This window comes from Marmota flaviventris, chromosome 12, assembly GCF_047511675.1.
Source record: "Marmota flaviventris isolate mMarFla1 chromosome 12, mMarFla1.hap1, whole genome shotgun sequence".
NCBI classification, from domain to species: domain Eukaryota; kingdom Metazoa; phylum Chordata; class Mammalia; order Rodentia; family Sciuridae; genus Marmota; species Marmota flaviventris.
The window spans coordinates 30464189-30491359 of record NC_092509.1 but is presented as its reverse complement, the minus strand read 5'-3'; the positions used below and the strand labels follow the sequence as shown (position 1 = coordinate 30491359).

The 27171-nt window shown below is 38.8% G+C and overlaps 1 protein-coding gene across 19 annotated transcripts in view; it reads left to right on the top strand.

The window, feature by feature from the left end:
- Positions 1-27171, top strand: part of Kiaa1217 (KIAA1217 ortholog) — a 369334-nt gene that overhangs the window by 253603 nt on the left and 88560 nt on the right. For all 19 annotated transcript variants that reach the window (XM_027953071.2, XM_071599833.1, XM_071599832.1 and 16 more), the window contains 2 exons: positions 13565-13763; positions 17542-17635. In XM_027953071.2, coding sequence (XP_027808872.2) covers positions 13565-13763; positions 17542-17635 — 293 coding nt within the window. The remainder of the gene's footprint in view (positions 1-13564; positions 13764-17541; positions 17636-27171) is intronic.

Below are 27171 nucleotides of genomic sequence, written 5' to 3'. Positions count from 1 at the left end.
TTTGCCAGACTCCTCCTCCACCACTCAGTTTAACCCATATCCCATCAACATTTATACACATAAATCCTTTACTTCCATCAAATCAGATCACAAAGATTTAGGGAAGTTGATCACTCCTAGCAAAACTGTCATGGATTTTATGTTTTCAGATCCCATGGGAAATAGAGCAATTTTTAGTTTGCATATCTATTTGTTTTAAGCTTCAAAATGAAGGCTAGTGAGATATGGATTTCTCCAAACTGCCCACACAGTATTCCTCACCATTCTCTGAAAAAGTGTTGGGCCTGCCCCTCAGACCCCTAACAGGAAACTGAGAAACGTCTACCCAGAGAGGAACGGCAGCTTACTGGGTTCCCGCCCTTCCTGACTGGCTATATTTCCAACTTTATTGCCTTCTGCTGTAGATCTGGGGAATAAAATAGCAAGGAGTCAAATTTGAGTGTTCCTGAATCTCTCAATGGCTGCATGTGACATTACCCAGACTTTAGGGTCCCCTGAGGCGGGGGGTGGGTACACCAAACCCAGCAAAGGCCAGGGATTTGCAGACTGATGAAAAGTGCATCCCCCAAATGCTTCCTAAGGTGCTAAAAGGGGGATGATTTCCATGAGAGTCATAGGCTGCCGGGGACTACACTGGTGGGACAGGACCCATGCAGAGCTGGGCATTGTGGCACAGTTCACAGGAAGGGTGAAGGTGTGGAGCCCAGGAATGACACTGAGAGAAGAAAAGAGGTGGGGAGAGTTGTGACCAAAGAGCAAGATTCTGGGAGGTCCAAGCAGCCTGTATGTGTGACTTTGAAAATGAGCTTGAAATAGGCACCATGTTGCATAACTACAGTCTCAGCTACTCAGGAGAATCATTTGAGCCCAGGAGTTCAAGGCCAGTCTGAGAAACATAGCAAGACCCCATTTCTTCAAACATTAAAAATGATGTTATTTGCCGGTAAATGGAGGGAACTGGAGAATATCATGCCAAGTGAAATAAGCCAATCCTGTAAAACCAAAGGCAGAAAGTTTTCTCCAATATGCGGATGCTAATTGGCATTAATAAAAGGGGTGCTAGGGAAGAATAGAATTACTTTCTATTAGGCAGAGGGGAGTGAAAACAGGGGAGAGGGTATGGGGGTAGAAAGGATCATAGAATGAATTAGACATTATTACCCCCATGTGCATATATGATTACACAACCCATGTAACTCCACATCGTGTACAACCAGAAGAATGAGAAGTTATACTCCATTTATGTATGATGTATCAAAGTGCATTCTATTGTCATGTATAACTAGTTAGAAAAAATAAAAATAAAACAAACCAAAAAAATTAAAAATAGGGCTGAGGTTATAACTCAAGTACTTGCCTAAATGTGTAAGATTGTGAACTTGAGTCCCAGCACCACAAAAAAAGAAGTTAAATAAATTTTTAATTTAAAAAATAAAAATGAGTTTGAGAAAGTAAAGTGTTGATCCTATGATTTGGAATCCCACAGGTGCAGGTCTTCTAATGTTTGTTTACTATATTTGTTGTCCAAGGATAGCTTTGCATTTTTGTTTTGTTTTGTTTTGTCATTAGCTTGACTTAATAGTGTAAAGGAGGCACCCCTATCACCCTCTACCCTGAACATGTCCTCTGGAAACTCTTGGTGATCCTGAGTTTTGTGCGTTAGGGTATAAAAAAATCACCACATTAACACTTCCTGACCCCTTTCTCCCCCTACTTGAGGACCAAAGAGGTTGCATCTTTTCAAGCATCATAATTTTCTCCCCACTAGTAGAAAATCAAATAAGTTCTTAGCAATTTAATTCATGATACTATATAATGGTGGCTTTTAAAAAGTCTACATGTATCAATATTAAAAACTAGCATTTCATAGCACAAAAACTTTTCTAAAGATATTTTCATTTATCTGCAATAGTTGTTGGTTATTACTGTGTAGAATCCTAATATTTTTGCAGAGAAAAAAAATTTTAGATGAGCTCAGACTGCTTCTCACTAATGTCCATAATCTCCATGCCTAAATTTGCTCATTGTTGTGACCAAAGAAACCACAGGATATATAAATCTCCTAGGTGAAGTGACAACCACCTTTAAAAAAAAGAAATCTTTCTGATGCTGAGAAAAGATGCTTTGGAAAATCTGTGTAATTCGTACTGTGTGTGTGTGTGTGTCTGTGTGTCTGTGTGTGCACCTGTGGTGCTAGGGATCCAACCTGGGCCTCGAGTGTGCTAGGGAGGTTAGGGAAGTGCTCTACCACTGAGCTGGACCCACAGCCCAAGTTACATTTTTCATATTCCTAAAAGGCCAGTTGATTTTCTGACTCCCTCCTCCCTCAAACAAGAGTATTGTACTTTTACCCTTTTGTTATTATCTTTTTTAAAAAAATCTCATTCTTCCCTTTGTGGCCTTTACTCTTTGCTTTGTGTGATAGAATTTCAACACCCTCTGTTTTATTACAAACCAAAGAAAACTCCCAAATTCCCACAACTTCATTCAGGTTTGAGCTCCCAGGTGAGATTATGGGGATCTGTGAAAGGAACACTATTAAAACAGCAACATTACTTTGACATTCTTTTTTGCTAAAATGACTTTTCTTTAATTTGTTGACTGTAAAAAAAGAGAAAAAAAACACAGAAAACAGCAATATGGTAGATATTACAAAAGTAAATGGATGCCAACATCTGTTTATGATCAGACAGGCAGCTGAACATGATGGGCAAGATCATTAGCTAAGTGAGTCCCACACATGACTTCTCTTTGCCTTAGTTTTTCTCATCTTTGAAATGGGGATAATAGTAGTGATCGCATAGAGAAGATTTGGTGAGTTAATACTTGGAAGAGGGTTTAGATCATTCCCTGGCATATAACAAGTGCTATGTACATTTTTGTCAAATTTTGAAAAGAAAATGTTTCCAGGATTATTTCAGGCCTAAAATATTCTAAAACTCCATATCCTTTCCTTTCTCTTCCTTCCCCAGAGCTAACCACTTGCTGAAGTTGGAGGGATAACTGATAGGAAAATTTTGGTGCATCTGCTATATTTGCTGTACTCATCCACAGTGTGTCATTGTTGTGTTTATCATAAAACTTTACCTAAATGGATCGTACTGCATGCACCCTTTTACAATAAAGTTTCTATGGTTACTCAGCATTATCATTTTCTTTTTCAATTTATCCGTGTTGGTAGATATGATTCTACTCCATTTGTTACCGCTATTTACTATTCCATTCTACAAATAAGCCACTGTGAAGAAATCCCTGACAAATGGTTCTGCAGTAAATATCCTGGAATAGGGCCTACTTCTGAGATTTCCTCTGTATGGACAGCTTAAAGACATAGCCAACTATGGGATGCACGTCCTTAACTCTCCCAGGTGTCCCAGAGAGATTGTGCAAATTTACTCTCACCAGCAAGAAGTGACAGGCACCACTTTCCCATATGTCCCCACCAATACCTGAAGCTCTTACATTTACTGATTTTTGCCTCTGTGATGGGCATAAGATAGAGAGTCACTCTTTTTGTTTGCATTACATTTTAAATTCCTAGTGAGCATTTTAAAGTTTATTCGCCATTGGGGGTTTCTTCTTTGAATTGCCTATTCATATCCATTTTGGAATATCCATTATTACCCATTTCTATTTGGCTGTTTTCTTGTTGATTTATAAGTCATCTCTAATTATTCTGAATATAATCCTGGGTCGACCATGAGTGCTGTAAATATCTTCTTTCAGAATGTGATTTGTCTTCCTTATGTACAGCGTCTTTTGTAGTATAAAATATTTATTGTAATGCAGGATAATAAAGCAACATTTTGTTCTGTGGTTTACGATTTCTGTTGCCTTTAAAAAATTTTTTCTCTATGCCAATGAGCTAGGAGACAACACCATGTATTTTTCTTCAGTTTCATAGTTGACTTTCTCACCTATAGATCTTTAGTCCATCAGGAACCTATTTTACCTATGATGCAAGATAGGGATGTATTTCTTACTTTTCCCATATGGAGAACCAATTTTCCTGACATCATTTTTTGAATAGTCATTTCTCTATGGATTTGTAGGACCAGCCCTGTCCTATATCAAGCTCTCACAATAACTCTTTTTCTAGGCCCTCTGTGTCATTCCATAATCCTATTTGTTCTGTGCCAAAACCACAATGTTTTACCAGTGTTGATATCTGGTAGAGCAAGTACTCCCACTTATTATTGTTCTTCAGAATTCCCAGATTGTTGTTATAAATGGCATATTTATTTAACTATATTCTCTATTTTCTAAAATAGTATCTGCCTTGCTGTTGATTTCATGCATTGATCTTGCATCATTTAATCGTTTTGACTCCTTATGCGTTCTAATGATACCTTGAGGTTTTCCTTGGATTCTCTGTTGTATCATCTGTGAACAATATCATTTCAGTATCCCTTTCTAATCCACCTGCCTTTTATTTCTTTTTCTTATATTAACTGTACTAGCTATCTCTTTCCATGAAGAATTTATAAAAATTCTGAATTTAAAGTCAAGGCTTCTATATTTCATCATTAAGCATTATGCTTATTTGAGATTTTTCGTGGATACCTTTCACCAAGCCTTCACAGGTGAAGAACACTCTCCTCTATTCTTGTGTGTGTGTGTCGGGGGGTGCTAAGGGTGGAACTCAGAGCTTCACTGACCTATATCCCCAGCTCTCTCCTAATTTGCAGATTACTGTTTTGTTTTTTAAATATGATTGTGTTGGATTTTTCTTAACATTTGTTTGACTCTGTTAAGATTAGTGTATAGTATATAGACATGTTTAGAATATATAGAGAAAAGAAGTGGCAAAAAAGGATTAGCACATTTTTAGTTTACTATAACTGTTTACATTTTTTGAAGGGGTACTGGTGATTGAACTCAGAGGCACTAGACCACGGATCCACATCCCCAGCCCTATTTTGTGTTTTATTTAGAGACAGGGTCTCACTGAGTTGCTTAGCACCTCACTTTTGCTGAGGCTGGCTTTGAACTCAAGATCCTCCTGCCTCAGCCTCCCGAGCCACTGGGATGACAGTTGTGTGCCACCTTGCCTCGCATTGTTTACATTTTACAAATCAATGCTGTTATCAAAGAAGCATTCCATAGTATTTTATAAAACTGGTAGGGTTTGTGGTGTAAATTTCATTTGATTGTGGTCCTATAATAGATCACGAATTTAAAGTAGTGTGATGGAGTTCTTGCTCTTCCAACCATAGGCCTAAACCTAATCTCTAGGCCTAAATGTATACTCAGAAATTGAAATATCGAAAATTAAAATTCAAGGACCTCTATGAATGCGCCTCACAAAAAAGATCAGTGTATAGTTTTTCTACTTATGTATATTATAGAAAATACTTCTCGTATTCAGTCATCTTTACCTTCCTACAAGAAACTGTTCTTGGTCATGAGGTATTTTTTTCATATATATTTGCTTTGCTCATATAAAAATTCTGAATTGAAAGTCAAGGCTTCTATATTTCATCATTAAGCATTATGCTTATTTGAGATTTTTCATGAATACCTTTCACCGAGCCTTCACAGGTGAAGAACCCTCTCCTCAATTCTTGTGTGTGTGTGTCAGGGGTTGCTAAGGGTGGAACTCTATTAAGGGGTTTACATTGAAACTTGAAGTCCTTCCTCCTACTATTTGTCTAATATCTGGGTAAATACTAGTCTTATGAAGTGAATTGTTAACGACGATATTCAATTTATCTTACTCTTCACCAAATTAGGAGAAAATTTAGTTACAGTTGCAGTATACCTGCAATTAGTATTTTTTTTTCCACAGCATTTTTTTTATAGTGTTTTCTGCCTTAATTGTTGAGTAACCTGTAAGACTGAAATGCTGGCTTGGTTGATGTTTCTGTATGTTCTGTTGTGACTTTACATGATATTTTTTTTTTCATGGACACGTTTCATCTCCACATAAAAGGACAATAAGACCCATTGAGAATGAAAAGTATCACAGTACAAGAAATCAGCATTGGTGTCTTTCTTGTTAAATACATTCATGTCTTTAACACAGCTAGAGTTCCAGAAGTCATTAGCTGATTCAAGACAGTTTTTATAGAAATGCCTTAAGATGCTTCTTTCAGTGGCACTATCATTTCACTGAAGGCCCAATTGTATAAAATAGTTACAGGGTTAAACACTGATATGCCATTACCAAGACTCAGTGCTGAGAACAAGAATCTCCAAGCAGGATCTCCATCCAGCGACTACTGTCTGTCGGGTAGTTGGTGGAGTAAGACTCTGCCATATTTAACTTCCTACATGTTCATTTCTTTTAACACGCCCTCACAGGTTGTGCCACAATAATGACTCTTTAAAGTACATTCTAAATTAGAATTTGGCTTAAACTTGCTATTGCCTGGAATCTCCTGATGAGATTTTCCATAGGACCTCCAAGTTCGCATTATAACGAATAAAAGATGAATTAATTAAAAGACTTAGCAAAGTCTTATGTTGCCTTAAATAGCAGTTCTCCTAGGGAGATAATAATGGGTTGATTTAATCCTTTTTAGATTCTGCAGCAAAGGTTTGGTGTTCCTCAACTGAAGACAAAGACAGCAAAATCTAAGAGTAAGGTGATTGAAAAAACAGAGTTTCCAGACTTTCCATGGAGAATAAAATTCCTACACTTTCTTCCTCCCAAGGCAACTGTCACTGTTCTGCTTTGTCACCTACTTGAAAAGCTGTTCCACAGGAAGGGACTTAGGCACGTAGGTGTCCTCTCTGGACAGAGTGCATCTTGGAAGTTTACAGGGAATACACAGCCGTCTTCAGTTTGCTGCTGTGTTTGAAGCAAATTTCATGTTTACATTGAAACTTGAAGTCCTTTCTCATACTATTTGTCTAATATCTGGGTAAATACTAGCTTTATGAAGTAAATTGTTAACAACAATATTCAATTTATCTTACTCTTCACCAAGTTAAGAGAAAATTTAATTACAGTTGCAGTATATGTGTTAGATGTGAACTGCTAACTTCCAAGGAATAGTGTCATTTATGGAACCACTGTAGGGGTTAAAACACAGAAAGTGGCCAGAAAGCCCCTCCTAGAAGAAAGGAATTATGATTCTTTTGTTGCTACTGTGTTCCCAGTTCCTGGCACAGACCTGGCACATGATAGGGCCTTATCTAGCCAATGAATGAAGTCATTTCTGTAGTCCCAGTAAGTTTACATCATAATACTCTTAAATAGTCTCTTTTAAAAAAATATTTTTAGTTGTAGATGGACACAAGACCTTAATTTTGTTTATCTATTTTTTTGTGGTGCTGAGGATCAAACCTAGTGCCTCATACAGCTAAACAGGCACTCTACCACTGGGCCACAACCCCACCCCTTGAACAGTCTCTTAAGGATATGCTACTGTGATAACTACACTCTGGAAGCTTTTGCTTAAATACCAATATCTTCCCCATTCAGATGCCAGTTTACATTCTTGCTCCCTTAACTTAAAGGTTTTATTTGAGCTGCCTCTCTTGATCCTTCTCTCTGGCTTAAAAAAATTACCCAGTTAACTGAACAAGATTCCCAGTTGGCCGGTCTTTTCAGATGTGTGGAAGTTATCTTTTAAGCACACTTATGTTAGAAAGAAGATATAGGAAGTCATAAAGTGTGGGTGAACTGATTGCTCAAAGACAACCCCTCTTAACATTTTGGTATGTAGTCATCAAATTGGTGGGCTTACCGTGAAGCTAATGTCATCAAAGTTCATGCTATGTAACTTTTCATTTTTAGGATCCACAAAACCTGGCTGTATCACTGCTCTCCATGATAGTTATTAATAGACTTTTATAAATGTAGTTCCTTTCCATTTTGTAATATGCTTTTCCACTTAATGAAATATAAATTTTGGTTCATTGTCACATGCTTTTAGAATCCCTTTTAAAAACAGTGTAGTGTTCCAGTGAATAGATCTATTAAGATAATTGATTTACTAAATTACTTCCCTATTTTTGGACAGAGACTTCCCCACCCCTTGTATTGTACTTACAAATTTGCTTCATTTAACATCCTGCTTTGTGCCTAACTGTGTAAAAGTTGAATTACGGCTCAAACTATATGTGTATATATGTATTTGAGGGACTTTGAATATATATCCACAAATAGACCTTCAGAAAAGTAGTATCAATTTACTTTCCCAGAAGTGATATATGAGAATACCCATTTTCCTAACTCTTATCTAAGCTATTGTATTATAAAAACATTTGCTGATTTCATAGGTATAAAAAGATGTCTTGTCTTTTAATTTATCATTTTTTTTTCTTAAGTGGAAAAATAAGTCCAGCAAGAGCTCTCTATATATTTAGGGCATTAGCTCTATGCCATTGGTAATGCAAACAGTAATTTGCATAATCAGCAATTGGATTCAGAGAAATTAAGGAATTTAGTTCATTTGGAATTGTCACATTATCTGCCTGCAGAAGATGCCCTTTAGAGGAAATTGTATTACCATTCCAGAAGACAAGCATACATCATATTAACTTGACCACCTTACAGAGAGAATTGAATTTATTTTAACTAAAGATATTTGAGCACCAGGTGCTTAACAGTCTACTGTATATTACCATCCAATGAGGGAAACTGACACATATACAACTAACTGTAATGCAGAATTAAAAGCCGTGCTGGCAATTTCAACAAAACACAGTGTGAACACATATGTGAGAGGAAATTAATTTTCTAACTCATAATGGAAAAGTGATGAAGGAGGGGTTGATGAAGATCGTGCAGAGGAGGTACGTGTGATGTGCGTGTCAAGCAAAGAAGTGGTGAGAGGGCCATCACCAGTCAGGGGCACAGCCCTGGTGCAAATATTCATGGCAGGATACCCAAGGAAGGTGGGATGATCTGGGGTCATAAGGCTGGAAATTGAGGGGCCACACTGTGAATTTCCTTGGATACCTTAAGAAAAAGAAGATTTCCTGCACTGTGGAAGTAATTCTGAGATTCCAGGCAATAAAAATATATAGACACAAGCCTGAAGGGCCTGCCAGCTGCATTTTGTTTAAGTGTGACTTAGAGCTTTTGCTGAAATCCACGCTGCCTTTGCAGTCATCAGGGTGGGAGGACACTGAAGGACCAGGCTTCTCAGAAGGACTCCAAGTGCTGTGAGCTTCATTCAGAACCCTGATGCAGCTTTCCAAGCTCTCTGTCGCCCCAGAGCCCCACCACTCCACCTGGCAGGTGGATTGTTTTTAACCACGGGTTGGCATTTTCTTCAGTAAAGTTAGAGACAGGAGATCGCTGCCACCTTAATGGCTGTTAATTCAGAGACTGGTGAGGGGCAAAGGGGGATTAAGAAAAGACACACAAACATTTAGAGAGAAAGGTGGGATCAGGTGGGTACTGTCCTCTGATGGAGGAACAGTGACCCAGAGCTGGCTCCACATGGTTATTATATAGGTTTTATCATCAAAAGTTTATTTGTGAGAAAGTTTCTGGAAAGCAGGTAGACTTGAAGTGACCCATTATGGTTACCTTGCTCTGTTCAGAATCTTCTATTCCTAGGAGTCAGTGTCCGTGACTCAAGGTTAAAACTGACATCTCTGGATGTTTGCCCAGAGAGACCAAGGGCCGCTGTGTCATAGCAACTGGGGAATGTTAACCCTACACTCATGTACAGGGAAATCCCAGTGCAAGTGCACCACAACCTCAAGATAATCAGACACCCTGATTCACATCACCACTCCCCACAGGAGATAGCTTCCTGAACGGCCCTGCTCATGCCTCAGCATCTTCAAGCTCATGGTCAGTCTAAGTGTGAGGACAGCTGACGTTGTCCCGGCAGGTTGAGTGAAAGGATTGGACAAGGCTAAAGGCAGAATTTCAGAAGCAACATGTCTCAAGGGAGAGGTACTGGTTCTGTGGATTGACAGAATTGGATATATTTCTTAGTAAGTAGCTGTAATTTTTACGCAAGTTGCTTGATTGGCCCCTCAGAGCTTCTATTTCCCTATCTGAAATACTAGTCTTACCAACAACTTGATGAGGTGCCATGCTGATGGAATGAAATAATGCACCCTATATCTGACATATAGTAGGCCTCCTAAAAAAGCATTTCTTTGTCCTCTTCCCTTCCTCATAAAAAGGGAGGTTATGATCCAGAGTCCCTCAGACATCCTCTGAATCTGAAGCAGCCAGGACTAACTTGGAGAGAGGATGTGCCAAACATGCTGAATCTCTAGAAACCATGCGGGTTTTAGCTTATCACTGTGCCAACAAAACGCCACTGTATATTAAGAGAATTCCTTCTGAGTTTAAGCATTTCTAAATACCTTTCCTGAATCAAGTGTGAAAAGACTGCTCTTCTCTGTTTGTAAAGGCATCTTTCCCATCCACCCTGGATTTTCACGTTCTGTAACTGGACATGTGTACCCAGCTGGCAGCTGCGCCAGCCAGACCTGAGGTAACTAGAGTTTAGACCCCCATTTTTTTTTCCCACTCCAGAGCTTACAAATTCTATTTCAAGCACACACACGTACAGAATGCAGATGTGGGGATGAAAATCAGGCCCTTTGGGGGAGTGAGGCTGTGACATGAAACTGGAGTGAGACCACAAGTGGCTCATCTGCAGTGGCCTCACCCCAGGCCTAGTGGGGCCCAGACCTCAAAGGCGGTTTTGGCCTTTTGATATAGCATTAGCAATCGCCTGGGAGAGTGGCCACACCTCCCATTTGGGGCAAAACATTGCACAACCTGTGATTTAGGCAGGCTCGAAAGATTTACTCTATACTCCGAGGAACGTGGAACCATGTGGAAATTCTAGAGAACTCCTTCCCTGAGGAAGCTGAGGGGAATGGAGCTGCTTATGCCTGCCCGACACAAGAGGATTACGCTGGTCAAAGAAATTGCCACTTCAGAATGTATTCCTAATGAGAATACCAACCAGAGGCAAAGCTGTTTGGCTGTGGACATCACCTTACAAAAGCTCTTACAGCTCACACAGACTGCCTGTGACATCCTCTTTGGATAACAGATAATTTATTCATTCACTCAACAAATATTAAAAAACTTACTACCTGAAAGGTACTATCGTAGGTACAAAGGACGACAACAACAACAAAAATGTGGTTTTTTTTAAATCTCTGATCTCATGAAATTTATATTCTAGGAAGAAAAACTAACAGTAAACAACATAAATAATTAAAATGTAAATTATATATTTACCTCAGATTCTCAAAGGTGTTGCTATTGTCTTGGTTCCTGGTTGCTGTTCAGAAAGCTACCACTTTTCTGATACCAGTGCCTCCTAAGTGACTTTGTCCCCGCCTTTGGGAGATTTTACAGCCCTCTGCTTTTTCTTGTCATCTCCAATGTCTCAGTGACAAGCCTAAATGCATGTTAGAGCATTTCATGAATGCTTTAAATCTTCCGTCTTGTACTTCAGTTTGTGAGAGAAAAAAAGAAAAAGAAAAAGAAAATTCTTGGATTATTTTTGGGGGGAAATTCTCTTTTTCCTGATATCTTACCCAAAGCCCTTTTATTAAGACTATGGTGCTCTGATGTCATTCTCTATTTTTCTTATTATTGTGCTTCTCCCTTTCTCATCCCTTAGTTCTGTTTGCTCTACTTTCTAAGATTCCATCAACTTTTTCTTCTTCACCGAATTTTTATTTCTGCTGTGTGGTTCTCCAAGTGTTCCCCTGTGCCTGAACTGCCTCGCCTCTGCAGAGTTTCTGTTTCCTGTTTACTTTGGTCATTACTTTCAAGGTACAGCCGTTGATAAATACCTGTGAATCCTGTGAGTCTAAATGTATGGTGGAGACATGGTCATACCAGCTGCAAATTTTATACATGACACTCCACATATCCCATGACCAGACGACATCTAAATATCACGCTCAAAAATCTGTTGGTCACCTTCTTCCAGCAACTCAGTGTTCTAGGGGGATCCTTCAGTTTCCTGACTGGGGATTGAGCCCCTTGGCTAGCATTCTCCCCTGGGCCTGGGCATCCTGAATCCAGTCTTTGGATGGAGCTCTTCAGTCTTCTGATGTGAGTGCACTGAGGAATTCCTTGGCTGAGTAGTTCAGAAAGGGAGAGGTGGACATCTTGCCACACACTGGGGAAGAAAAGACTTCAACCAGGCCTCATGCGTTCAACTCACTGTTCCTTCCTCTCCTTTCCTGGATTTCTGTGGCCCTGGATGTTGTAGGTCAAGTTCTTCCCTTAAAGATGTAGGTGTCAACTTTGTCTCATCTGCTATGATCATCAAAGTTAAGGGTCTTATTCAAGAGCACACAGCCATTTTTTCTCTCATCTTTGTCATTGTGGATTCATGTCTTTTTGATTCCTCATTGCCATTTTAAATGGAATTTCTGAAGTAAGTAATAAATTTGTCTCAAGAACTGCCATTTTTTTCTAGACGTCGCTCTATTCTCTTATTAGTCTCTCCTGTTAAGGCTTAGTGAAGTGGTGGTCCACCCTCCGTAGGGTCTCACAAAGATTCACATTCAGTGTTAGGGTCTTAGATATCCTATTTCAGTGATGTGTTTCTGAATAACAAATGACCATAAAACATAGTGACTTGGAACGATGGCAGTTATTTATTTGTTTATGATTCTGCAATTTGAGCAGCGTTTGGAGGGAGCATCTCATTTCTGTTCCATGTGGCATCCGCTGGGATAGCTCATTCACATGACCAGTCAGTAGATCTGGCTATAGAATGAGTGCATAACTGGAGCCAGGAAGACTTTGGTTCTTTGTGTGGCCTCCCGCCTGTGTGCCTTGGTTGAACTCCTGGAAGCGGATCCCAAGGTGCAGCTCACCTAGAGGAAAACCTCCAGTGTACACATATCAAGTTTTCATTCTGCATCACACCTGCTAATAATGTTCCCATGGCCAAAGCAAGTCACAGGGCCAAGCCCACAATCAACGTGGAAAGTGACTACACTCTATAGGGGAATAAAATCTGAGAAATGTGGTTCACTGGGGACCACATACCCCTTGGAATTCTATCATTCTGTGATTCAGTCTTGTGTTTTTCTTTGTGTAATGGACTTTTTCCCATTTTATTTATGTAATGTTGCTGTGTCCAACTCTTTTCCTGAAGCTAACTTAAGATGGTATAAATATACAGTAGGTATGAATTAAAACCACAGAAATATGGTTGCATTTCCACTAAAAATGTTTCTGAATGGACTACAAAGACTTAAGCTCTGTAGCTTACCCTTTGCTATAATGATTATGTTCCTGGTTAATGAAAGACATGGAAAAAATAACCCTAAGGGATTAGGTCCTAAGTATACCTTCCAAAGGAATTAAATGCTACCTTTCACCTTAGGCTAGCCGAGGTCAGTTCCTTATCTTTTTGGTTTTAAAACAGTGGTTAATTAGCCTCTTTAATACCTACCTGCCTGGACTCCGGAGAATAAAAGCAGGATGCTTATGTGATAACCAGATAGTGCATTCCTTGGAAATTCCAAACATATATTCCTTGTCACATGCTTTTCAAGTTTGTCAAGAACATCTGTAAGTGCAGTAGGACAGACACAGCTTACCTTGTGCTTCAAGTCCTCTGAGTCGGACTAATAACCATGCTCTTTTTGCATGCAGGGGTTCTCTATCTCCAGTACGGAGATGAAACCAAGCAGCTCAGGATGCCGAATGAAATCACAAGTGCAGACACGATCCGTGCTCTCTTTGTAAGTGCCTTTCCACAGCAGCTCACCATGAAAATGCTGGAGTCGCCCAGTGTCGCCATTTACATCAAAGATGAAAGCAGAAATGTCTATTATGAATTAAATGATGTAAGGTAAGTAGTCACGTCATTGGGTTTTGTTTTTTTTTTTTTTTTGGGGGGGGTGCTTCCTCCATGTGTTGTATTTATGGTTTGTTTCTCTCTACCATATGGTATTTAGAGGGTCTTTTATCTCATCCCAGTGAAGAAAGCACAGCCATTATCATGATTGGCAGGATTATTCACCCAGGTGTGAATTCACTCTCTGGCTTTCCACAGTTCATTTGCAAGGCATAGTTTATAAAGATGGAGGCAAAAGACTTTTGCATGGATCTTTGAATATGACATCAGATCTTTCAATGTCATAAACCAGAAAAGAACATTAGAAATGATCCAGCCCACCATTTCATCTCAAAGTCAGGAAAACCAAGGCCCAGAGAGTTGGTGGAGAAACTTGGTGAGAATTGAAAGCAGTACTCAGGACTAGAAATTTCCAAACTCCCTCTCAAGTGCTCTTTCCCCTGTAGACAAAGACTGTGTCTGTTTGGGGTAGTGATCCTACTGGGTCATTATTTATACCTAACAAGTTAGAATACAAGCAATGGACTCATCTTTATTGCCTAAAAGAAATGAGACTGAAAAGCATTCTCACTTTCCATTTGTTTCTTTGAGAGTGTCCTTTACCTAAGAGTCTCACTTTTCAGGAGGGCTTTCTCCAGGACACCCAGATGGATGTACTCTAAAACTAGACTATGTAGACTCATGGTATTGTAAATGGCAAAAAAACAGAAGTATCCTATTGGCTGTAGTGGTGGTTACAGAAGGGACCCTTTTGAACTATTCTATTCAAATAACCTGAGAAACAGGACTTAAATCACTAATATGGTGGCCTTTACTTATTTTAGAACTCAAGAGATTATTTAGTGGATAATCTGGCCCTTTCATTTTATGGAACCAGAATCTCAGATAACATCAAAGTTAAGGTTCTTATTCAAGAGCACACAGCCAATTAAGCACTAAGCCCCACCCCAAACCTGGCTGAGGACATTCTCAGATCATCAAGGGCAGAACTGGGGTTTCTGGATCCTTGCCCCGTGGTGATAGCAAGCTCTCCTGTTTTGTTATCTTGGAAATAACGAGTACCACTTTTTAAAATATGCCTTTAGAGGACAGTAAATGTAAACCGATAAATATCTAACAATGATCACAAATGACATATTTAGTATTGTGCCAAGATGAATGAGTAATTTAGGGCTTTCAAAGTTTGACACATGCCCTAAGGTATAGGTGCTACCTATTACACAACCTTCCTGCTTCTTAAAAACAGTTTAAATATTCATGAGTACCAGAACATTCATGCTTGTTTTTGATATAAATTATTAGCCAAGCTATCACCAAAACTTTTTTTTTTAATTTACAAAGCATAAACTTAAACCTGAAATAATCACATTATGTTTGAAGACTGTTTGCAATAATATAATCCCATGTAGTATTTTTACATGGACATGACATTTTATAACAATCGTATTTCTGCACTTAGAAGCATGGAGGGATGCTGCAATAGGAAGTAGGTATGAAACTAAGCACTCTTGATTTTGGAGCTCAGGGCTGAGGAGAGGGTTGTAGACAATTGGAGCTCACTGTCTTGCAGCCTATGGGAGGACTGCATAAGTCTGCTTCCTAAAGCCTTTCCCAAGACTCAAAATGTGGTTCATTTGGTTCCTTTTTGCATTATTTGGGAATGTTGGAAAGCAGTTAACAAAGAGAAATTCGAGGAGGACTAGGAGGAAACAAGTCATGGTCCTCCTTACAAATCCATTTGGTAAGATTAGTGAAAGTAGCACTTGAAGGGCAGTCACTTTAAACACTATCATTCCCAGTGATGCTTACATTTTTTGATCGAAAAAATGATGATCTTTTTGATCTTTAAGCTGCAGTACTGATAGCCTGATTTTTTAAAATCTCATTTAAAAAGCTTAAGTGGAAAGTCATTGATTTGTAAATTTTCTATAATTTTACTTCTCCAGTTTCTTTGATTTAAATATTTAAAAAGACCTAAAAGTGTTCAAGCAGGGAAAATACTTTTGTTGGATGATGAATATAATATTTATGCTAAATGATCACATATATATCCTTCCTGAGAATCACTCTCTCTCTCTCTCTCTCTTAAATATAAAAGATGGTTCATTTCTATTTCGTTTGAATGGTAGAAGAAATTTTCACCACAAGCAATATTTTAAGACCAAAAAAAAAATGTATCACATAGGCTCTAACTGAAGACAATGGCTTTAATCTAAACTCAAGGCAAACTTCGTGTCACCTCCTGAGTATTTTTGAAGCAAGAGTGTATTTTCTCACCATTTGGCTTATTTCATTATGTGTTGGGTTCTGTGTATTTTCCTTCGGGAAAATGCTGCGGAGTTCAGGTCAGAATACTGTGTTGTAAATGTCACCACCATAAATGCAATCTGGCCTTTTACTGTTGGTTCATCTCAGATGAACATGTTTCTAAATTAATCATAAACCAAGCTCATGTATTTTCAGAATACCTTTACAGTTGCAGTAAGTCTTTCTCACCAGTGAGGTTTGCAGTTTCTCCACATCGTCACACATGACTTCTGCCTCTAGCCAGAGGGTGGGTTCCTTTAGTGAATGCCCAAGGCCTTGCCTCTGCGACATTCCCCTTCTCATTAACTGAGCCCCTTTTAATAACAAGGGTTGTATGCTCCCCTCAGCAGACTTCTAACGAGCTCCTTGAAACATGGAACAAGTGTGCAAGCTTGGACTAGTCCTTGCTTCAAAGTAATGACTGGCAGGTATTTAAAGAAGAAGAACAGGACCAGTCAAAGAATCCTCTACTTCACTTCAAACCAAAACATAACCCAGTAATCCCAGTGATTGCAATCAGCCCATTAAATGCATTGCTGCACCTGGGAGAAGGTATTTGTCCTCCTGTACACATTTTTCTGAGTTTGCCCCAGCCATCACTGGAGTGGAATCACAGGGTAGACAGGGATGAAGGGACTTTGGATGGCCCTTCCAAAGGCTTTACAGTGCGAAACAAGGACTTCGTAGACATTCATGTGCTCTTAAATAACTTTAAGGTAGGCACCAAGCAAGGTATGGGATATCTGTCTTTTGCTTGTGGGATGACTCATTGGCTGTAAGTGATAGGTTTAGAAGGAGAGAAGAATTTATCTGCTTCTATTCCTTTATGGCCTATGATTCAATTTGTATGTAGGAAAGTACATTTTAAAACCCACTGTGGAAGAAACAAATGCACTGTAAAGATATTAATTTAATTAATTTGGGTATTTTTTTAAGACTGCATATAACATTTTATTTTCTTTGCTGAACATGTTTGGAGACAAAAAGAAAAGAAAAAGAAAAAAGGCATTTGTGTGTGTGTGTATGTGTGTGTGTGTGTGTGCGCGCATTCATTAGATAAGCAGCAAACCAGGTGTTTGAGCAAAGTAAATGATTAAATATTTAAATATTAACCGAATCTCTTTGAACATATTGTAAACGTTGGAATTTTATTGTTTTTGAAAGCGTTAGTTTTCCACCCTCCGAATCTTGAAAGAAAGTTCTTGTTACCTGATATTTATGGGTGGAGAGCTACACTGAAAGAATAATACTTGCCCGAGGAACGAGACAAAGAAAGAAGAGCTGAAGTCGTTTTTCTTCTTTTCCTTATTTATATTTGCCTATTTTATGGTGAAAGAACTTTTTGTGTGGTTTCTGGTAGACACTGCCAGATTGTCTGTTCATGGCTTTTACCTGATCCTCCAGAGGAAATGGCCAGAGTCAGGCTTCTTTCATCTGCCATAGTTTTTGATGTTTTTGATTCCAGGAACATTCAAGACAGATCCCTCCTCAAAGTGTACAACAAGGATCCTTCACACGCATTCAGTCACACACCAAAAACTGTGAATGGAGACCTGAGGGTAAGCGGCACTGTTCTATTTTTAACTTTTCTTGGTGGGTCCAACCATCTCTTCTTCTTGTTCCTGCTTCTCATAGTCACACCCCACCACCTGGTTTTATGGGTTCTCCTCTGGTGACTCATTGTTTGTTCCATAGTAGAAAAATAAGATAGCCTCGTCATTTGGGGCAACCAGATTGAAATGGGAGTGTTATATACCCTAATTCACCTCACCTCTAAGCATGGAGTTTATATTTTATTTTTATCTTGGGCAAGGTGGGGTTTGAACCCAGGGTCTCCCATCTGCTAGGCAAGTTCTATATCACTGAGCTACACCCTTCCAACCCCTAAGCCTAGAGCTTAGAAAAAGCCTCATTCCAAGAATATGCTGAAAATCTTCTCCTTAATACACTAACTTAGAGGATCCCTTGAAATTTTTTCCTCCAACATAAAATTCACATACAAAGAATGCACATGTTACATGGACAACTATTTATGTTCTCAGAGTGTGTCTTCCAAGTTCCTCACGTTCTCTTTCCATTTTTCACCTTCTAATCCAGGACTGTTTGCTGTTGTACTGTATTTAATATTAGCAGATCTTCTGTGAACCATGTTGTGGGCAAGCACAAACATCTGTGTGATTTAAGAGCTAAAAATCCTCTAGATTTAGATCATCTCAGGAGATCAAACAAATATTCACAGTACACAGGGGTGTCTTAAAGGAAAAAGAAAAAGGAAACTAAAAAAAGAAAATTTTAAGATCATATTCATGTAGTTCCACCAGAAATGGATTGAATTTCTAACAATAATGTTACATTCCTCTGAAGTAAAAATGGGAGGGGAAAATAAAAGATTTGGTTCTCAGCTGCACACCCCATAACCTGCCCCCCTACACATACACACATTTAGATGGCACTGCACCATTTCATATCATCTTTTCTATGGATTAGCCCTTAGTTGAATGTTGAAGGGTAACTAGAAAGGAAAAAAAAATTACTACCAAAGAAACTCAGGCATGATTCTTTCCTGGAGTTGGAGTATTGTTCCTGAGTGAGGTGTGCTGTCTGTCTCCTGATAATGCTTGTTGGTTTCCTATTGCCACTAGAACAAATTATGACAAATATAGTGGCTTAAAACACTGCAAATTTATGATCTTGTGGTTCTAGAGTTTTTAGACTGACATGAGTTTTGCTAGCCAATAAAAGGGGTCACTAGCAAGGCTTTTCTGGAGGGTCTAGAGAGAATCTATTTTCATTTTTCCCCCCTATGTCTTCTAGCAGTCATCCACATCGATTTGTAATCCCCTTTCTCCGTGTTCAAACCTAACAAAATAGCATCACTTTGACCCAGTTTCCATCGTCCTATCTCTAACCTGTTGTCTGCTTTTCAAGACATTTGTGATAACAGTGGGCCTACACAGTAGTCCAGAAAAATCTCCCTATTTTCAAGTTAGCTGATTAACATCTTTAAACCTCTCTTTCCCAAGTACCCCAATATAACTACAAGTGCAGGGAGTTAGGGTACAGATATTATTGGGGAGCCACAGTTGTATCTCCTACAAAGGGTATGTGAGTTCAAGACCAAGAAACAAGTCAGGAGGTTCAGTTGAAATTCCTGGAAGAATTTTCTGTGTAATTCTGGATTGGAACGTGAGTAGGGACATGTGGAACCAGGGTCTACGTTTTTGGAGAAAAAGGCCGCTTATATCCTCAAATGCTTTTTTATGTCTAAAATGGTGTGTGAGTAGAACTGAAGTCTGTGTTGCTACTTTGGAAAATCTAGAATTTTGAGGTTCACTTTTAACCAGTTCTACTTCAACTATAAACCAGAGCTACATGAAGACAGATTGTGTCATGCCAATCATGAAGCATGGATAAATACTATAAGACACTGTGCCTTTTATTACTCTTTTTTGACATTCGTAGGAGTCTTTTCCCCTTTGGATATCTTTTTTTTTTCAATATGCTGGGCCTTTGAACTGGAGTTCCGTTATGCTTGGAGTTGTTTCTGTTACGTAGAGCCATTCCCAGACAGGCGCCCCATAATTGCCTTTGAGAATCTTGTTTATGGCTGGGAGGACACCTGTTTTAACTCTTAAGCAGATGTGGTGCCTACATAAGGACCTGCTGTGAGGACTAGAAGCATCAAATATTAACCATATGCACAAAGCCTCTTAAAATGCACAACTTTTGCTAAGGGTTTCAGCAAGTGGATCTGTTTTTGTTTGTAGATGAGATGACAACGATCACTTTCTAGGTTATCCACAGCCTACGTTAGACACCAGTTGTTTGTATAAGAAAGTCAACCATTGTCCTCAAATGAGGGGATGACAAATGTTCACCATCCAATACAACAGAAAAGCTTTTCTGTCTCAATAAGACTATTTAGAAATGAAAAAATAGAAACCAGCTAGATGCGATCATGCCTTTAGTTTGTAATTTGACCCCTCTTTACAGATTCTTTAAACTTAAAGACATGGAATTCCTTGGGCCTCACCTTTTGGTTCTGGAAGTTAGAATTCTTTTTCCTTTTCTGATGAATGTGTCTGCATTGCTATGAAACTACAGGAAGTTTTGTTGAGCCTTATTTGTAGCCCAGCTCCAAAACCCCATTGTTCATGGTAAAGAACAGAGCTAGGATCAGTTGTCACAGTAAACCAAGCTGCATGCTGGGTTTAGGGGAGCTACGTCCTCCGTATGTTTGCAATGTAAGTGTGGCCTGAAGGAATTCCACAGTAACCGCTTGCATGCGTCAGTCACTGCAGCCCTGTCCCTGATGTCATTAGACTTCACTTGCCAGCCTCTAGAGTCAGCCTGGGCCAGAACTCCCAGCTGCCCACTCCTTACCAATAAACATGCATATGAGAAAGACATTGGTTGGAACAAGTAGAGGGGTAACACCAGCCATGCCAAAACTTTGCAGTGGCCTCAGAGACTTTCCTGAAATGATAAATTTAATATCTTGCCTTTGAACAGAAAGAAAATGTTCAGATTGTATATCCAAAATTCCCAGGCATTTCTCCCAGAGCAGTTTTATGATAGAATGGCGTTCCTCAGGAAGTGTGTTAGACTAATGTATTAACTCTGAGGTTATGGGCCTCAGAGTGTACATGGAATTTATGCTTGGTGGGAAGCATGTGTCTAGCTTTTCATTTAGCATCTAGCTGAGCATTTTTGAGGCCAGGATATCTAATGAGACTTGTGGTTCTCAACTGGATCTGAGCCCACCCGGCTCTGATTTTTGCACACGGGTGCAAATTACCCTGATGTAATTTAATCACATAGCTTTTGTTTATTGCATCAGATGGTAGAGCTGATAATTCAGTTCCCAAGAGATCGAGCTTCCCATATGGAAGGGGATCTTTCACACAAATTATATAGGTACTCACAGGGTTTCTAATTCACAAATACATAACTTAAAATGAACCATTCCATTTTCTGGTTCTCAAAGAGTACTGGTGACTTCCTGGTAGCTTTTTCATAGTTTGGAGGCTTCTTTACCTTCTTGTATATAATCAAGATTACTTCCCAAGATTCTTTACTCTCCCTTAATGCTCTCCCTCTTGTCTCCTTCTGTTAATTTCACTTGTCTAGGATTCTTACTTGTATACAGACAACTGCCAGATTTTCATTTAGATCATAACTCCCCAGAATTGCCCCTGCATCTTAAATTACTTCCTAATACCCAGATGAGTCACCGCTGCCCAGGCCTCTTCTATTTGAACTTTGTGTTTGATGCTGAGGAATGGTCTCCTTAGAAACCATGGGCTTCCATTACATCTCCATGTCTAAATTCCTTACCTTCATTCAAACACCCCCCAGCCTCCTTTATTCACTAGTGTTTCTTCCTCCCTTTTCCCCCTAAATGATCTCCAGTGTGTTCCCGAAGTCTTTACCAGTTTGGGGATTTTAGTTTTTATTTCTTTTGTCTGTTTTCTGAACTTTTGCACTTGTGGTTTTTATTTGACTACTGATTTAATTATTGCATCCATATGAATGACCCTTAAAACTGTATCCTAGTTCTGCCATCTCTAGAATTCAAGACCCAAATGTTCAACTTCTATGTGGTTCTTTTCATACTGGCCTGTATTCACGCATTTCAAATGTATCCTATTGAAGATAAAATTGCTGTTTTTTTTTCTCCAAACGTTTATCCTCCTTGATTTTTTATTATCTTTTGAGGATAGATTGGTTACATTAGGGAGTATACATGTGTGCATGAATCTCTTGGGGGCTAGGGAATATGAAGTCAATGATTCTTCTTTTGCCTGATTCTTGCTATTCACGTATTCAAACAGCCCCCAAAGTCTGCCCATTTCACGGTGCAAGGTCTTTTAAAAATGGCCCTTCTGCCACTGCCCACACCAATATCCTTATAATAGCTAACACATTTTTATTTAATTCTCAAGACAAATTTTTGAGACAGGCATTATAATAAGTCCCTTTATTTATAGTTGATGAAACAGTTTCTTATGTTCAGAAATTATCCCAGGGCCACATGGCTAGAGAAAAAAGGCTGATCTTTGAATTGGGGTAACTTAGTTGTGGATACTAGGCTCCTTAGCTAGAATTCTGCTGCTGTAGTTACAATAGTCATTATTTCTCTACCAACTGCATCAGCTACAGTTCTATTCTTACTCCCCAGTGTTTCCAGTTCCAAGATTCTGAAATGTCCTCTTCTTTCCCACATGTCTGCCTGCTATGAGTTGGAGATGGTTTAAGGCTCATGAGCTGGAAGCTTGGTCCCCAACGTAACAGTCGTGAGATGTGGTAGAACTTTAAGAGATGGGGCCTGGTGGAAGGTGGATGGGGGTGGGGGGATCTATCCTCAGAGGAAATCAGTGTAGTTCTCCCAGGACTAGATTAATTCTTACAAGAGTAGTTTGTTATGAAGCAAGATCACCTCACATGCTTGGCCCCTTCCACACGTGGCCATTTTCCTTTCTGCTTCTTGGCCATGTTGATGCAGCCTGGCCTATAGATACTGGCACCAGATTGTCTGGGCTTTTAAGCCACCAGAATCATCAAAATCATGAGAAGAAGAAGAAGAGGAAGAAGAAGAGGAAGAGGAAGAGGAAGAGGAAGAAGAAGAAGAAGAAGAAGAAGAAGAAGAAGAAGAAGAAGAAGAAGAAGAGGAGGAGGAGGAAACCTCAGGCATTTTGTTATAGTAGCATGAAACAGACTTAAGACATTAACTTTCAAAATTCTGGTCTTCAAACATATTGCCGGACAAATTGTCTGATTCCCTTAACAAACTGCTGCCTTGAGAAAAGTGTGGTAAAGGAGCGCTGAGTTTCTCAGGACTTGACTATGTTGAAACAACCAAGTGCCATAGGCACACCAGTGTTTGGATACTGAGTTGAACAGACCAACTGTAAAAAAATGTCCTTAAAACTATTTGGGAAAATTCCACATGTGTTAGGAATCAGATGATATTAAGGTGAAACTGGTAATTCTGTGGGGTATAATAATAGGTTGGTGGTTTATTTTTTAAAATGAAACATCCGAAAGTATTGCAGGTTAAATGACAGGGTGAATGGAATTTGCTTTAAAACACTCCACCAAACAATAATAAAAATCTACACACATACAGGAAGTAGATGAAACAAAATTGTTGAAATGTTGAAAAATGCCAAAGCTGGGAGATAGGAATTCATTATATTATTTTCTCCACTTTTTTATATTTGACAGTTTCCATAATAAAATGTTTTAAAAGTAAAAACTTGCTTTTCAAGTCTAAAGAAAAGAAGAATGCCTATTCCATGCAGCTTTCCCTAACGCTCTGTTACGATTAATCTTCCCCCCGTTGAGGACACGTTGCACATTACCCTGGTGGTGTAGTCATTTAGGTCATGTTCATCTCATCCACAGACTGTTAGTTCTTCAAAGGCACAAACCATAATATGTTCATCTCAGTAGACCTCTGAAAGCCAGTCCAGCATCCTAACCTGTGGTAAAAGTTGAATAAACCTCTTTACATGGATTGCATCGAGTACTATAATGATGGTGCTACAAATGCTGTATTATTCATTTTCTGTTATTAATGAGAACCCACTGTAATAATATCTCTCTGTTCTCATCGCCAGAAATAGTTGTGCTTCTCTTGGTTTATTTTTATCATATGGACACTTTGAATCTTGTAAGTGATCATTTTCCCTCTTTGTGTTGCTCCTCTAAAGCTTAGAATTAAATCTCTGGCCCACCCACAGCAAGGATATAGGCATTTGTGGCGGGTATTTTGTGTATTGGCTTTGTTCCTGGCCCCTCTCTTTAATTTCCCTACTTTCAATTTCTTCTTGTTGTACATTCCACTTTGACTTTCTTTTTTAAAAAAAAAAAATGTAATAAGTAATGTGAACTCTGTTAATTTCTTGCAGAATCTGACAGGATATAAATAGAGTTCATTCTATACCATTGTTGTTCCGAATGTGAGATAATAGACCTTTTTGTGTCTGCAGTAGACAATGAGTTAAAGTACTTTACATACTGTTCTGTTAGTCCACAACTCTGCAAAGTAGGTATGCTGATTTTTTATAGATGATATAACTGAGGCCAAAGAGGTCTTTCCCAAGGTCACATGGCTTGGCGCTCACCTCTTTCCGTTTCTTTGAATTTAGTCCACACACTCCTTTCCTTCATATTTCCATTCAAGTTTAGCAAGTTTTGAAATGTACAAAATATACTTTATTAACATTTGTTTCATCTCTTGACACTATATTGTACCAGATTCATGGAATCTTTTCATGTTTCACTTTACCCCATCCTGTTCTCTGTTGACTGTACTAGAAAGATACCCTTAGGGGAGGTGGATAAGGAAAAAAGGAACAGGAAGTGTGGAACAAAGAATCCCAAGAGGTGGAAGCTTCAAAAAAAAAAAAAAAAAAAAAAACACTCCTAGCTGATTTTCTCGTTTGTTCAAAGACTTCTTTGACCCAACCATGATATCCCCTTGGCTGTCACAATGACAGTGCTATTAAAAAATAATATTCATCATATGCTTGTCTGTGCTTAGCACCTTGATAAATGTTTTGCTTGTAGTTGTTCATCTCTGACGGTAAAAACAAGGTAATGTGAGAGTTCTTATTATCTTATTACCTGTGACAGATGAGGAACCTGGTGCTCATCAGAGAGGTTAGTGAACCTGCTCAAAATCACAGAGTCAGTGAGAGAGAGAGTGGGTCTCAAGCCAAGGAGATCTCTGGAACTGGCCTTCCTAGTCATTCCTGTGCTTACCTCAGTCCTTTCCCACTGCTGTCTCCAAGATCCATGTCTATGGGTCATTTCCTTTTTGTTTTTTCTTTTATTCTTACTTTTATTTTGTCTTTATTTTTTATATCTCATATTGGAGCCTTATACTTGGATATAATGGTGGGGATTCATTGTGACATATTTGTACATGCCCACAATGTGACATATAATTCAATCAATATTGTTCTGCAGTATTTACCCTTGCCCTCCCCGCTCCTTTTCCCAATCCCTTTTCCCTCTACCTTCACTGATCTTCCTTTGACTTTCACGAGAGCCCCCCCTACACCTTTCTTTTACTATTTCCTCCCTCACTTTCTCATAGGAGACACAACCCATGACTTTTTGAGTTTGGCTTGTTTCATTTAACATAATGTTCTTAAGTTCCATTTGATTTCCTGCAAATGACAGTTTCATTTTTCTTTACGGCTAAATAAAACTCCATTGCGGAACCAGGCATGGTGGCTCATTCCAAAGATCCCAGTGGCTTAGGAGTCTGAGGCAAGAGAATTACTAGTTCAAGGCCGTCCTCCGCAATTTAGCAAGGTCCCAAGCCACTTAGGGAGATCCTGCCTCAAAATAAAAAATAAAAAGGACTGGGGATGTGGCTCAGTGGTTAAGTGCCCCTGGGTGCAATCCCCAGTACCAAAAAAAGAAACAAACAAACAAAAAACTCCCTTGTGTATATTTACCACATTTTTTTTATACATTTGTCTATTAATAGACACCTATGCTGGTTCCAAACTCTGGCTATTGTGAATTATACTGCTATAAACGTGGGTATGCATGTGTCATTATGGTATGGTGACTTTAATTCTTTAGGATAAATACTGGGGGTAGTATAGCTGGGTCATATGGTGGTTCCATTCCTAATTGAGGAATCTCCATTCTGATTTCCATGGTGGTTGTACCAATTTGCAATCCCACCAACACTGTAAAGTGTTCCTTTTTCTCCACATCCTCATTTATTGTTTGTATTCTAGATGGTTGCCATTCTGACTGGAATGAGATGCAATCTCACTCAGTGTAGTTTGGATTTGCATGTCTCTAATCGCTAACAGTGTATTTCAGATACATTTGTTGGCCATTTGTATTTTTTCTTTTGAGAAGTATCTATTTACTTCATTTCCCCATTTATTAATTATTTGGAGGGGTTTTTTTAGTGTTATTTTTTTTTTAGGGTTAAGATCTGGTTATTAATCCCATCAGAAGAGTATCTAGGAAAGATTTTCTCCCGTTCTCTAAGTTCTCTCTTCACATTCGTAATTATTTTCTTTGTTGTGTGAAGTTTGTTAATTCAGTGCCATCCCATTTATTAAGTCTTATTATTTCCTGAGCTTTGGGGTCCTATTGAAAACAGTATTGTCTTTGCCTATATGTTGGAGTGTTGACCCTATATTTTCTTCTAGGAGTTGCATAGTTTCTGGTCTGATTCCTAGATCTTTAATCCATGTAGAGTTGATTTTTGTGCTGAGTGAGAGATAAAGGTTTCGTTTCATTCTTCCACATGTGGATAACCAGTTTTCCCAGCACCATTTGTTAAAAAGCGCGTCTTTTTTCCAGTGTATGATTTTGGCACCTTTGACAAGGACCAGATGACTAGATAGGTGGGCTTGTTTCTGGGCCTTCTATTCTGTACCCTTAGTCTACATGTCTGTTTTTGTGCTAGTACCATGTGGGTTTTGTTACTATCGCTCTGTAGTATAATTTGTGATGCTTCCAGCATTGCTTTTTTGTCTTAAAATTGTTTTAGCTGTTCTAGTTCTTTTATTCTTCCAAATGAGCTCTAGGACTATTCTGTTTTTCTAGTTCTGTGAAGAATGCCATTGCTTTTTGAATGGGGATCACTTTTAATCTTTTTAATAGTTACTGATGCACCTATCTTAAGTTCCCTCTGGCTCTCTTCAGTGTCCTTGTCCTGAGTATATGGATGAAAAATGGTACTTACATCACCACTTTCCTGTCAAACTTCCTGCCGATATTTATCTACTAAGATCAATACCATGATCTGTAAACACAAACATTTGAGGTTTGCAGCACATTCCTAGTTTATCCTGGTATGGGTTGCTGGCCCAAATGAGAAATAAGAGTGTCTATCTGTCCTAACAGCATTCCCCATTTCATTAAGATAATTTGATAGCAGCTAATAATCCAGAAATTTAAGATGAAAATAACAATAAGGAAAAGGGTCTGAATTTGTCAGATTAAACTAAGTGATTGTCAAAAAAAAACCAATTATTATTATTTTTTTTTTTTTTTGGAAGAGTGGGTTTCAGGAATTGCATTCATCTTTGTTAGAGAGTAAGTTAAATAT